The sequence below is a fragment of the Pleurodeles waltl genome, chromosome 5 (assembly GCF_031143425.1).
Source record: "Pleurodeles waltl isolate 20211129_DDA chromosome 5, aPleWal1.hap1.20221129, whole genome shotgun sequence".
Classification (NCBI taxonomy): domain Eukaryota; kingdom Metazoa; phylum Chordata; class Amphibia; order Caudata; family Salamandridae; genus Pleurodeles; species Pleurodeles waltl.
The window spans coordinates 649,079,070-649,092,463 of NC_090444.1; the positions used below are offsets into that span (position 1 = coordinate 649,079,070).

Below are 13,394 nucleotides of genomic sequence, written 5' to 3' on the forward strand. Positions count from 1 at the left end.
CCGAGATCAAACCTCTACTGAAGAAACCCACTGCCGACCCGACAGACCTCAAGAACTACCGGCCCATCTCCCTGCTCCCATTTCCAGCCAAAGTAATCGAGAAGGCAGTCAACAAACAACTCACCGCCTTCCTGGAAGCCAACAATATCCTGGACCCCTTTCAGTCAGGATTCAGAAGCAACCATAGCACTGAGACCTCCCTCCCTGCTGCCACAGACTACATCCGCACCCTCCTCGACTGAGGCAAGACCGTCGCCCTCATCCTCCTGGACCTTTCTGCCGCCTTCGACAGTCTCACACGACATGCTACACACCCGTCTCCATGTCTCCGGCATCCGAGACTCAGCACTGCAATGGCTCTCCCCGTTCTTCACCAGCAGAACACAGAAGGTCCGACTCCTTCCCCCCCTTTCTCTCTGAAGCCACCACAATCAGCTGCGGCGTCCCCCAAGGATCCTCGCTGAGTCCAATCCTCTTCAACCTCTACATGACCCCACTGGCCGCCATTGTCAGAAGCCACGAACTCAACATCGTCTCCTATGCCGACGGCACCCAACTGATAGTCTCTCTCACCAACAACCCGACCACCGCCAAGAACAATTTCCATGAAGGAATGAAAGCAGTCGCCGCCTGGATGAAAGATAGTTGCCTCAAACTGAACTCTGACAAAACAGAAGTCCTCATCCTCGGCTCCACACCCTCTACCTGGAACGATTTCTGGTGGCCCACCGCCCTCCGACATGCCCCCCACCGACCATGTCCGCAACCTCAGCGTCATCTTAGACTCATCGCTCTCAATGGACCGACAGGTGAGTGCCATCTCATTAGGTTGCTTTCACACCCTGCGCATGCTTCGAAAAATCTACAAGTGGATCCCTACCCAAGCCAGAAGGACAGTAACCCAGGCCCTCGTCAGCTGCCGCCTCGCCTCGGCAATGCACTCTATGCCGGAACCACCGCCAAGACCTGGAAAAGACAACGCATCCAGAACGCCTCCGCCCGTCTCAACAAGAACACTCCCACTACACTGACTGCCTATTGACAAGAGAATCACCTTCAAGCTCCTGACCCACGCCTACAAGGCCTACATGACGCCGGACCAGACTACCTCAACCACACTCTACTTCTACACTCCCACCAGACAGCTCCGCTCCGCCGACCAGGCCCTCGCCAGCGGCCCCCTCATCTGGAAAACCACCGTTGGAGGAAGATCCTTCTCCAACATTGCAGCCAAGACCTGGAACACCCTCCCCATCCACCTCAGACAATCCCCCACCCTGTCTCAGTCCTGGAAGGACCTCAAGACCTGGCTCTTTGGCTGATCCTCAGCACTCCCCCTACCGCCTTGAGACCCTCACAAGTGAGTAGCCATACTTTACAAATCCCTGATTGATTGATTGATTGTCAATAACATTGAGCAATTAACTGTTCTTTTGGAACACACCAGTGATTTCTTCTTCAATAGAAGTAATGCCACCTCCTCCGAAGGAACAATTGTTTTCTTCAACTTAGGACCTGATTATGACTTTGGCGGTCCGACCGTTGGTCCACCAAAGCCGTGGGGATGAGGTCGCTGTCAAGTTGATGGCCTCACCCCTCGTGTTATGATGTTTCCACCAGGCTGACCGCCGGAAACATATTACGATGTTTCTGCTGGTCCACCCAGTAGAAACCGTGTGTGGCGGCATTAGCCTTGGCTCCCTAAGGGAGACAAGGTGTAAGAAGTTGGCTCTGTATATACTATTTCAAAGTAAGAAATAGTGTGCGCAGAGTCCAAGGGTTCCCCTTAGAGGTAAGATAGTGGCAAAAATAGATAATTCTAATGCTCTATTTTGTGGTAGTGTGGTGGAGCAGTAGGCTTATCAGAGGGTAGTGTTAAGCATTTGTTGTACACACACAGGCAATAAATGAGGAACACACACTGAAAGACTTACTCCAGGCCAATAGGTTTTTATATTGAAATATATATTTTCTTAGTTTATTTTAAGAACCACAGGTTCAAGATTTACAGTTAATACTTTAAATGTAAGGTACTTCACTTAGCTACTTTAGGAACTTTGAATAAAAGCAATATCATATACAGTTTTTGTAAAAATGGCAATAAGCTATTTTCAAAGTGAACACAGTGCAAAAATTAACAGTTCTTGGGGGAAGTAAGTAAAGGTTAGGTTTGCAGGTAAGTAAAACACTTACAAGTCTCAAAGTTGGGGCCAAGGTAGCCCACCGTTGGGTGTTCAAGGCAACCCCAAAGTTACCACACCAGCAGCTCAGGGCCGGTCAGGTGCAGAGGTCAAAGAGGTGCCCAAAACACATAGGCTTCAATGGAGAACAGGGGTGCCCCGGTTCCAGTCTGCCAGCAGGTAAGTACCCACGTCCTCGGAGGCAGACCAGGGGGGTTTTGTAGGGCACCGGGGGGACACAAGAAGGCACATAAAGTACACCCTCAGCGGCACAGGGGCAGCCGAGTGCAGTGTGCAAACAGGCGTCGGGTTTTAGATAGAAAGTAATGGAGGGACCCGGAGGTCACTTCAACGATGCAGGCAGGCACAGGGGGGGTCCTCGGGGTAGCCACCACCTGGGCTAGGCTGGGCCAAGAGTCGGGTCCCTTGTTACAGGCAGTTGAGGTCAGGGGGAGCCTCTGGATTCTCTCTACAGGCGTCGCTGTGGGGGCTCAGGGGGATCGTCTCTGGTTTCTCACGGGCTCGCAGTCGCCGGGGAGTCCTCCCTGAGGTTTGTTTTCTGCAGGTCGAGCCGGGGGCGTTTGGTGCAGAGTGGAAAGTATCACGCTTACGGCAGGAAACGTGAAGTGTTTAAAGTTGCTTCTTTGTTGCAAAGAAGTTGCAGGATTTTGAACAGAGCCGATGTTCACTGGAGTTTCTTGGTCCTTGGGTGCAGGGCAGTCCTCTGGGGCGTCACAGGTCGCTGGTCCCTGTTGGATGCGTCGCTGTTGCAGTTTTCTTGGAAGTTGGGAGACAGACCGGTAGGGCTGGGGCCAAAGCAGTTGTCGTCTCCGTCTTCTCTGCAAGGCTTCAGGTCAGCAGTCCTTCTTGTTAAGGTTGCAGGAATCTAGTTTCCTAGGTTCTGGGGTGCCCCTAAATACTGAATTTAGGGGTGTGTTTAGGTCTGGGAGGGCAGTAGCCAATGGCTACTGTCCTTGAGGGTGGCTACACCCTCTTTGTGCCTCCTACCTGTGGGGAGGGGGGCACATCCCTAATCCTATTGGGGGAATCCTCCAAACTCAAGATGGAGGAATTCTCAAGGCAGGGGTCACCTCAGCTCGGGACACCTTAGGGGCTGTCCTCACTGGTGGGTGACTCCTCCTTGTTTTTCTCATTTTCTCCTCCGGCCTTGCCACCAAAAGTGGGGGCAGTGGCCGGAAGGGCGGGCATCTCCACTAGCTGGGATGCCCTGGGGCGCTGTAACAAAAAGGGTGAGCCTTTGAGGCTCACCACCAGGTGTTACAGTTCCTGCAGGGGGAGGTGAGAAGCACCTCCACCCAGTACAGGCTTTGTTCCTGGCCACAGAGTGACAAAGGCACTCTCCCCATGTGGCCAGCAACATGTCTGGTGTGTGGCAGGCTGGCAGAAACTGGTCAGCCTACACTGGAAGTCGGGTATGTTTTCAGGGGGCATCTCTAAGATGCCCTCTGGGTGTATTTTTCAATAAATTGTACACTGGCATCAGTGTGCATTTATTGTGCTGAGAAGTTTGATACCAAACTTCCCAGATTTCAGTGTAGCCATTATGGAACTGTGGAGTTCGTGTTTGACAAACTCCCAGACCATATACTCTTATGGCTACCCTGCACTTACAATGTCTAAGGTTTTGCTTAGACACTGTACGGGCATAGTGCTCATGCACATATGCCCTCACCTGTGGTATAGTGCACCCTGCCTTAGGGCTGTAAGGCCTGCTAGAGGGGTGACTTACCTCTGCCACAGGCAGTGTGAGGTTGGCATGGCACTCTGAGGGGAGTGTCATGTCGACTTACTCATTTTCTCCCCACCAGCACACACAAGCTGAGAGGCAGTGTGCAAGTGCTGAGTGAAGGGTCCCTAGGGTGGCATAAGACATGCTGCAGCCCTTAGAGACCTTCCCTGGCATCAGGGCCCTTGGTACCAGGGGTACCAGTTACAAGGGACTTACCTGGGTGCCAGGGCTGTGCCAGTTGTGGAGACAAAAGTACAGTTTAGGGAAAGAACACTGGTGCTAGGGCCTGGTTAGCAGGCTCCCAGCACACTTTCAAATCATAACTTAGCATCAGCAAAGGCAAAACGTCAGGGGGTAAGCATGCCAAGGAGGCATTTCCTTACACAAGGTCAATGCCGTTGCACACCAGCATCCTCGGAATGCACACTGCCAGCCATGGAAAGGCTGGCGGAAAGCATGGCGGTGCCAAAGGTGGCTCTGCTGTGCTGATCACGACTTCAACCGCCGCCTACCCGTCGGGATCCAGGATCCCATCATTGGTGGTGGTCTACTCGAAGTCCAACTGCCATGATCATAATCTGCCGGTCGGACCTCCAGGAGTGTGTGCGGTCCGACCACCTCTGCGATTTTGATGGTCTATATACCTCCAAACCTGTAATGAGGCCCTTCATTTTTTACTGAGGTTCCTACAAATATCAGGTTGCCACCACTTACTATTTTTCTTGTTTACGTAATTTTATGAAACATTGCTGCCTGATTGTACAATAGAAGACAGAATCTGTGGTAGAACATGTGTTGTATGACCTTTTAAGGAAGGTGAGCTTTATTTGCTGCATTCCAATATTGTATTTCATACTGATTTCAAGTGAGGATTTAAGTATGTGAAACTATTAGAGATGTATTACTGGAGAAGAAAAAATTACTTTCCTGCAACTACAGTTCTCTTGCTCTGTTATATTATCATACCCCACGTCTTAATGAGGCCCAAGATATGGAATCTTGCTTTCTCTTGAATCGAAAATCTGATGTTATGAATGCTTCTTTCGGACTTTAAGCTCATCAGCCAAAGTTTGAGAAGCAATGACGTGCATAGACTGCACTAGTAGAAACTGAATACAATGTTAAGCTGAAGTTTAATTATCTATGCCATTAATCTTAACTACTGAGGAGTCCTAGCCTGGTGAGGCAGAGTAATTCAAGCATGTTAATTTATGGATACTATCAAAGATGGAAATCTGTAGTTTCAGTTAAGAAGCTTTTACCTCCCTGTCCTAAATGAAGCGTAAGAAGTATGATCATAGCAGACAAAGGTCAAAATTAGTGCTGACCCCAGCCTCCTGGTGTTGGTGTAACTCAGTGTTCAATAGTGTCTGATTATCAGCAACATGATGTCTGTTAGTTTATGCTTATTGGGGAGTTCCCCCGAAACATCATTAGGAAATAGAGGTGTTGGATAAATGTAGTCTATTGCATAAATCTGTAGAGGTGGTACATATGTTAATTAAAGAGTATAATAACTGTGATAATACTGCTACACACTGGAACACTTCATTAATTATTGGTAGCTGTTATTGTCTCATGTTGCAACAGTAATTTATTCCTATAAGTAGGTATCTTCACTACAATCAGTTTTTCTAATAATGGTTGAATAATTGACTATAGTTAATTAGAAATGTTAGATTTTATGTCATTTTATAAAATACAGTTTTACATATAGGTGTATTTATCAGATGACATAGAAACTTCTTCATACCTCAGAATTATGTTTGATAACAAAGGCACCTGGCTGCAAGCCATTAGGTCTAGGAAATTACTCTTCACAAAAACTATTATGGCTGTAAAAAAATGTCTCTAAAAAGGTTGGTAGGGCCACTCCTAAAGACATGATGACAATTTATAACGCAAAATGTGTCTCTGTTGCACTATATGGGGCAAGTTTATGGGGATATAGGAATTGTAACGCCCTACAGCTAGCTGAAAATGATTTTTTAAAGTCCATCCTAAGTGTGCCAAAATCTACCTCAACCTTGGCGTGCCATTCAGAAATGGGGTTAGCATACATCACAGATTTAATAAGCATGCAACTAATTTTACTTTGTCATAAAGTGTGGACCTCTGATTTTGCTAGCCTGAATAGGGCCATTATAGAAGACGCTCAATCATTTGCTGCAAATTCCATGCCTGGATTATATAAAGATTTTTTTTTACGGACCTGGGCCATCCTGAGTTTTACTTTACACCAGAAAAAATGGAAACACTTTCCAGGAAAGACCTGAAAAATATCTGCCTTACCCACCTGGCTGACCTGAGGTGGGCTACTGAGTCAAAGAAATCTAGTGTAAGGAGGAATCTTCTGTTGCAGCAATCAGATGGCATGGAACCATATTTAAAATATGTATTGAACCCAAGGCATCGATATGTCCTCACACGCCTAAGACTAGAGACATTTCATCGACTTGTCGGTTTTCCGCTTACCAACGACTGGAGTCCAGTCTTGGAAAAATGTCCTTGTGAGACTCAGTGTCAGACCAAAGCACAATGCATACAGTTTTTTTCTGCACATTGTACTATGATTTAAGGAATGTGTTTGTGATTCCACTCTTAAAATCTCTGCATTTTAAACAGTGTCGTCCTGCCTTTATTTATTTGTTGTCCCTCCCATCGATCAAAATCTGTAATGGTCTAGCTGTATATCTGTGTGCAGTAATGAATGCCAGATTATAGCAAAATTGAGGAGGCCTTCCATCTTAAAATGTTTTTAGCTAGGTTAATAGTTTCTTGTTCTCTTAATATTTTCTTTTATTGAGCTTCTACTGTTTTTCAGAAGAATAACTGTATTTAATTTTTGTAGTGAATTTTATCACATGGTATCGTTGGATGTTTTGATTTACTTTATTTTATTTATACTATGTGGATGTCGATTGGTGCTATCTTGTATATTTTATCTGCTTTTATGATTGTGAGATAAAATTTAATAAAGTATTTTTTTGATTTGATATAATTGTATGGGATACAAAATTATTATGAAATGTTCTGTTTTATTAATATGCCTCTTGCTATATTGTCATATTTCTTGACACTAAATAATTTTTCACTAAAATAACACACAATCTGATTTATCCAGATGCACTTGGAACACAATGGGTTCTTCCTGGGGAGAACGAATCCTTACACTCTGAAGGTAATCTTTGCCTCGATGATTAAATCTTTCCACAATCAAATACTACTTGGGAGAAAATTGATTTATGTTAGTAAGACTGATATAGAGTAAGATATTTTTCAAATTTCCTCTTGTAATCTATAATCTGTAATCTATAAATGGTTTTGGCACTATTCTGCTTCTTTTACTTGCAGTGTAATCATAAACCCTGATAAAACAAGCTTGGGCAAAGCAATGTATTTAACATGCTAATACATGCATGCGCATGAATATGCAAATGAAGTTTACATACAGTAGAACATTTACATCAGATTCATTGGTTTTGAAAAGCTCTTTGAGTTGTATACAGTAACAATACCAGTGAGTCTGCATACAATGGCATATATATGCTCAGCTATTGGTGTGGCAGTGTGTTAACGTGCTCCATTTTGTGTTTTGAATTGAAGTTTAATCTGGCCTGTATAATGGACCTTGAGTGTTGAGTGGTACGATCATGCCACCAAGATAGTACACCATTTGTATGGATCTTTTCCTTTTCATGCCCTATTTTGTACTCATGTGAAGTTAGGAGTCTTTAGTTCTTCTAATCTTTGTCTATTGTCGATTGACCTGGCAATCAAGCCCTGCAAGGGAGGGTGGGGAAGTTCCTTTTCTCAAAATAAACTGTGTTGAAGTTGCATTTGTTGTTGCTGCCATACCTTTCACATTGTGATGAGCTGTTACTACCCCAGAATTCACTCATGACTGGGTTTTGGCTGCCAGACCCTGATAATTTGATGAACTTTAAAAGGAGGCAAAGAGAAAGCACTAGCACACCCAATAACCAAGCCATAACTCCCAGTGTCTGAGGTAAGAAATTTGGTGCACGGTCTATTCTGTTGGTATTTCACTTTAAAGGATGGATGCATATGTGTATGTGCATGTGGTAGCCAAGAGCACAATTGACAACTGACACTTGAAGGATTTAACAAGGTGCTTTCTAAGCAGTCGGCATGTGATGTTTGAATAAAACCACTTTCAGAGGTTTCCTTTGGGTCATGTGCTCCAAGCAATGAGCACGCTAATGTGAAAGTTAGCATGAGTGATGCTTGAGAGGTCCACAACTAAGGTGACATATTCCAGCTCATGTGTGTTGGTACGGAAGTCCATCTGCAGGAGATGCAAAGAAGTGGGTGATGAGCACATTTAGTTGCCTGGCAACAAGGTCAGCAGTTTACTGCGACATAGGCAAATAGACTACAGGTTTTCTAACCTTCAGGTTGGATGACGTGGCAATAACAACTATATGTGAGGCATGCATGACTGGCTGTATTTTGCCATGGGTCACCATTGAGGATTCCCCATTGCCCCTAGCCTAGACTGCCTGCTGCTACAGCCTGACCAATGAGTCTCTGACCACATGCTGCTCCACTTTAAACATCTGCTGAGATCACAACCAGAGAACACTGAAGTGTGGTGAAAGCTTCACCACTGCTGTTGGTAAAAAGCTCTTATGGGTAGGTTCCCTCAGAATGATGCCCCCTGATGATCCCTAGCGCAATTTGAGGAAAATCCTCTTGCCTAAGATAGAGGCAACATCATCATAGTTATCTGGCAGTCATCTTAGATGAGGATATTCCCCACACAACCCAATGGGGTTTGCTAACCAGATTATGTTCAGTGTGCTAGTTGCTTTCTACAAATTGTTGGACATAGATGCAACCCACTCATGTGAGAGAGCCTGCATTTTAGTCTGCTCTGTGCTACCTCTTACACAGGTCTAAAATGTGAGCTATGCCCCAACAAAGCAATAAGTAAAGGAAAAAGTGATTTCCCTCATTGCTGAACACAGTAATATTTGAAAAACAGGACTTCACCCTGAAACGCTCCCCAAACAACATGGCATGCAACAGTGACTGACAGTGTCACCATCAATAAATGGCTGTTCTGAAATTTTTTCCAAAATGTGACTAGCAGTCAAATGATCCAGTGAGAAAGTCCCTTTCTGCAGAGATGCTCTAATGTTTGTATCTTTATGTTATATATTGCCTGTTCTAAAAGTCTGGTAGACAGCTAAAGACATCTATAGTCAGATTGAAAAAGTAATCACTAAAGAAGTGTGAACCATCTGTTCCTAAGTACCGCTGAGCTCAAGCAGCAGTGGCAAAGTAGAAAGTACTCATAGTGCACTTATGACGCAAACACAGCCTGAATTTAAGTATGTGCCAGAGTAAGCTCTGTCAGGCTTCACCAGCCCACAATAGCAACGAACTCCAATGGCACTGTTAAAGAAGCTACACCTGCTTTTGATGTAATACAGGCCAGGTGGCTCCCAGCATCACAGGGCACAATTGGAGGTGCTCTGGCATGAAGTCATATGGTAATGTGAAGCATTACAAGTAAATACCATGGGAATGGATATGTATTTGTGTGGAACAAAAGAACTGTAGAATAATATTGGTGTAGGTTAAAAGGTCAGGTGGTGGTTGCACTGTCATGGTAGGCCTCTTAATTCTTGTAGGTTAATGACTGTCCTCCTATCACTGCTGCTTTAATAGTTAGCTGGTTAGTAAATTTAGTTTTTTTCTATGCATATTCATTTTGGTAGTTTTGTACACTTGGTTTCTTGTGTGTTTAGTAAAATTTAGAGGATGTGAGTGTGAATTTGAAAGGGGAAGTAGTAGGTTGTTTTTTGTAAGTATAGTCGATGTGTGCCTGTCAGTTAGGTGACATCTGTAAAAAAGGAGGCGAAAGTTTGAGAAGGTTGTTTGGGGGTTAATAGTAGATTGAAAGGTTTGGGATGAGTCGGAGATAGAAGGAATTGGGGGAAAAGGTTGAAAGGAGGAGGATTTTTTTTTTAATCAAACTGAAATTAACTTAGATATACATATATGCACAAGAGACTTAGGCAGTAATATTCAGCAAGGTCTTATGTAAGTTATCTTGTGGATATCTATGCAGTTTCTTAGGATTTTAGTCAAAGGCATAAACTCTTCTATATATGTATCTATATGTACTTTGAAGAAGTGATTATAACTTTGTCTGAAATGCATGTCTCTTGTGTTGTAATATAGCAGTTTTCTCCTTATAAGAATGCATATACTTATAACAGGAAGCATGGTTCAATGTGCAATGACACATATATAATAACTTCATCTCGATACTCTGAAAAGCATAGTTTACCATGTCTGAGTATGCTGTAGTGGCACACTGAGATGCTGTCAGTATAGTTGACATGTTGGGAATAGCCAGCTCTTGAATAATCTTCAGAAGCTAAAATGGTTGTCAGTGGATCTTATGTGTGTGGGTAGTGAACTCCATACTTTGGCTGCTTGAAGAGAGAAAGATGTTACACCCATGGTTTATTTCTTGCACATTGGAATGTTGAGGCGGAAAGCTATTCTTGATTGTAGGTTCTTTTGTTAGAGGTATTTGTTGATTTTCTTCATGAAGAGTGGTCATTTGCCATGTACTGCTTTGTGTGTGATACAAAGCTGTTTGAAAGTGGTTGGTATGTGGAGAAGAGCCAGCTCTTGAGTATTCTTAGATAGGTGTCAGTGGATCTTGTGTGTGTGGGTAGTGAATATCATGGTTTGGCTACTTGAACAGAGAAGGTTGTTCCACTCATGCTTTAAACGTCAGAGTATTAAGCAACGTGTTGGAATGGATCAATACTTTCTTCACAAAAAGAAGCAACTGTGTCAGTCTCCCACCTTATATCACAAAGAATTTCTGCTTTTCTTGTGAGGTCCTCTAGGGATCCAAGCTAAATTCTTTGCTATCTAGCATATATATGGCTCCCTTAGTGGATTTGATTTGATCACACGGTGCCTCATGTAAGAATATGCTGATGATAATCAGATAATGGTTTCCACACTGAAACCCTGTGGGAAGCAGAGGACCACTTTTCTGCCTGCATGTTGATCATCTGAAAATGGATAAACTTCAATTTTCTAAAAGCTCAGTGCGGAAAATACAGAAATTGTGTTTCATAGCACTGCTAATTCTAAATGAGGCTCCAATTGATAGGTAAGGCCCCAAAATGCCTCTGCCTTATCCAGTCACCTGTGCAAGAAACTTTGAGGTACTCATTAACTCTGACCTGTCTTTTGTCACCTACATTACCAAACTACTCTCAAAATATTTTATCATGCTGTGAGCCATCCGAAAAAGTCTTCCTTATCTGCCTGTTTTGGCCATAAAAACTATTGTCTAGGCACTTATCACCTCACACCTTGACTATACTAATGTTCTGTACTTGGAATTACATTCTTCTCTCTTGAATAGACTTAAGAGCTTTCAAAATGCTGCTTCTTGTGTTGTTTTGAACTTATTCCATAAGATGTCTCTGAAATTTCTTCTTTCCGACCTTCACTGGCTACAGAATAGGCAAAGATTTGCATTTAAGGCTCTATATAGCCTTTAAGGCCATTAAGGGTGCCTGTCCTCTTTATATTTCAAGGAAGATCTTTGTGTATTCTTCAACGCAAAATCTTTGCTCTGTAGGGGCCTGACTTTTAGAAGTTCCAAAATACAAATGTTGGCATAAGGGTTGGTGTTTTTTTCCTTCAGTCACCTAAGTTATGGAATTCTTTTCCCCTAATGTCTCGACTGATCACAGACCTCTCTGTATTTGGAAGGTCTCTCAAAACCTGGTTGTTTCAACAGTTGTGAATTGTTTCTATCTGTAGCCTCAGTGCCATGAGAGCCCTTGTTAGGGTAACTGCGTTTTACAAATATGATCAATTCATTCATTCAACTACGTTTGCCTTGATCAGGGCATGCCGTGTTAGTGTATCACCTCTGTCACTATGTCACAAGTTACTAATGAACACAAGCATCAGAGAATCATAAGAAAGTACATGACTCGAAAGAATGAGCTGGGACCAACCCTTATTTCACTCTCCTTTTTGTTTACCCATTCTCAAGTAGCACAACAGGTATCAACTAATATCTCCATAAATCCTTTCTTCTACCACTCACAATCATCCCAGTAGTGTGCAGTCAACTACGTGCAGACAAAATGTTCGTTGTCCTATCATAATCTTGTGTCAGTTCAGGCATTTTGTCTGTTCTGCTAAATTACAGAAACTGATTTCAGGACTGCATGGGCAAAAATCCTCTTATGGGAGGATTGGAAGGAGAATTAATTTTCATGACACTTGTGTTTTGCTTTTTTAGGGTGCAATGCATATCAAGCTATAATATAGTGCTTAATTTCAGCTTTGCATTTTACATAATTTTGAGTAATTTCACATAATTACCCAAAAAGAAATTAGGTAAATTTGCACACTCCTGTTCGCAACACATTGACACATTAGGTGCTGTTATGTGTTTTCTATTACATGGTTAGAGCACAATCTCAGACTCAGATTGACACACAACACCAAAGATTCTGTTTGTAGGCTACCCCTCAAGCCAACATTTGTTGAACCTACATAACAAACTGAGTAGCCACATGTTCAACTATCCTGAAAGCACGTTGGGGCATCATGATAGGGAGGAAATGCTATACAAATTGTACAGTACAATTCAACACACACTGACTCTTGAAATGATTTCCACTTATTTGACTGGTTCCAAAAATATATATCGTAGCCTCACTACCACACCACTGTAGAGTCTCTGAGGTGCATAAAACATCCAGTCCTAATTTGTACTTTCAGTGAGATTTCTAAAGGACAATTTCCATTACCTTTTTCTCACACCAACAATATATCTGCTTAAACATTAAAGAACGCTACTGTGGAACTGAATTGAGAGAACTGCAAAAGGGTAGACTACACAGATGCTTCAATCATTTTATGACAGCTACTATTCCTAGTTTTGTGTGAGGTATCTGTCTCTTGGATATCTCGAAAGTATGAAGGTAGTGGCATTTTATTTCCTTTGTCTTACTTGAGTTTTTAAAAGGTATACTCCTAAGTTTGGTACAAATGCTAAAAATGCCAAATTATGAAAGCCACCAAGTCTACATTAAAATGTATTGTTGTATTGTGAATATTTGATTGCTGTAAATGTATGCCCACTCTATTGAAATTATCCAAGTTGTGTACCTGAGATAACGGAGTCGGAAATATCAGACTTTCATCTGTGTAGAGAGAGATTGTTGTATGTTCAACACCACTCTTAATTGCAATCAACAATATTTTCGATTCTCCAGCACTGGATCTTTCATAGATTCACATGCTTGAATTATTCCTCATTGTTGAGCTGGAAGTTCTATAGTGACCAGAATAGTAGTATAATGTTAACATAGTCTGCAATGCTTTAAATATTGCCACTTTAGCAGCACAATAACATCTGCACCCCATGTGTGAAGTTA

General features: G+C 42.9%; 1 protein-coding gene across 4 annotated transcripts in view; it reads left to right on the forward strand.

The window, feature by feature from the left end:
* The window catches only part of AK9 (adenylate kinase 9), an 824,487-nt gene that overhangs the window by 205,557 nt on the left and 605,536 nt on the right, over window positions 1-13,394 (forward strand). For 3 of the 4 annotated variants that reach the window (XM_069234515.1, XM_069234516.1, XM_069234517.1), the window contains one exon: window positions 7,055-7,111. The exons of the other annotated variant lie outside the window; for it this stretch is intronic. In XM_069234515.1, coding sequence (XP_069090616.1) covers window positions 7,055-7,111 — 57 coding nt within the window. The remainder of the gene's footprint in view (window positions 1-7,054; window positions 7,112-13,394) is intronic. 4 annotated transcript variants of the gene reach the window in all.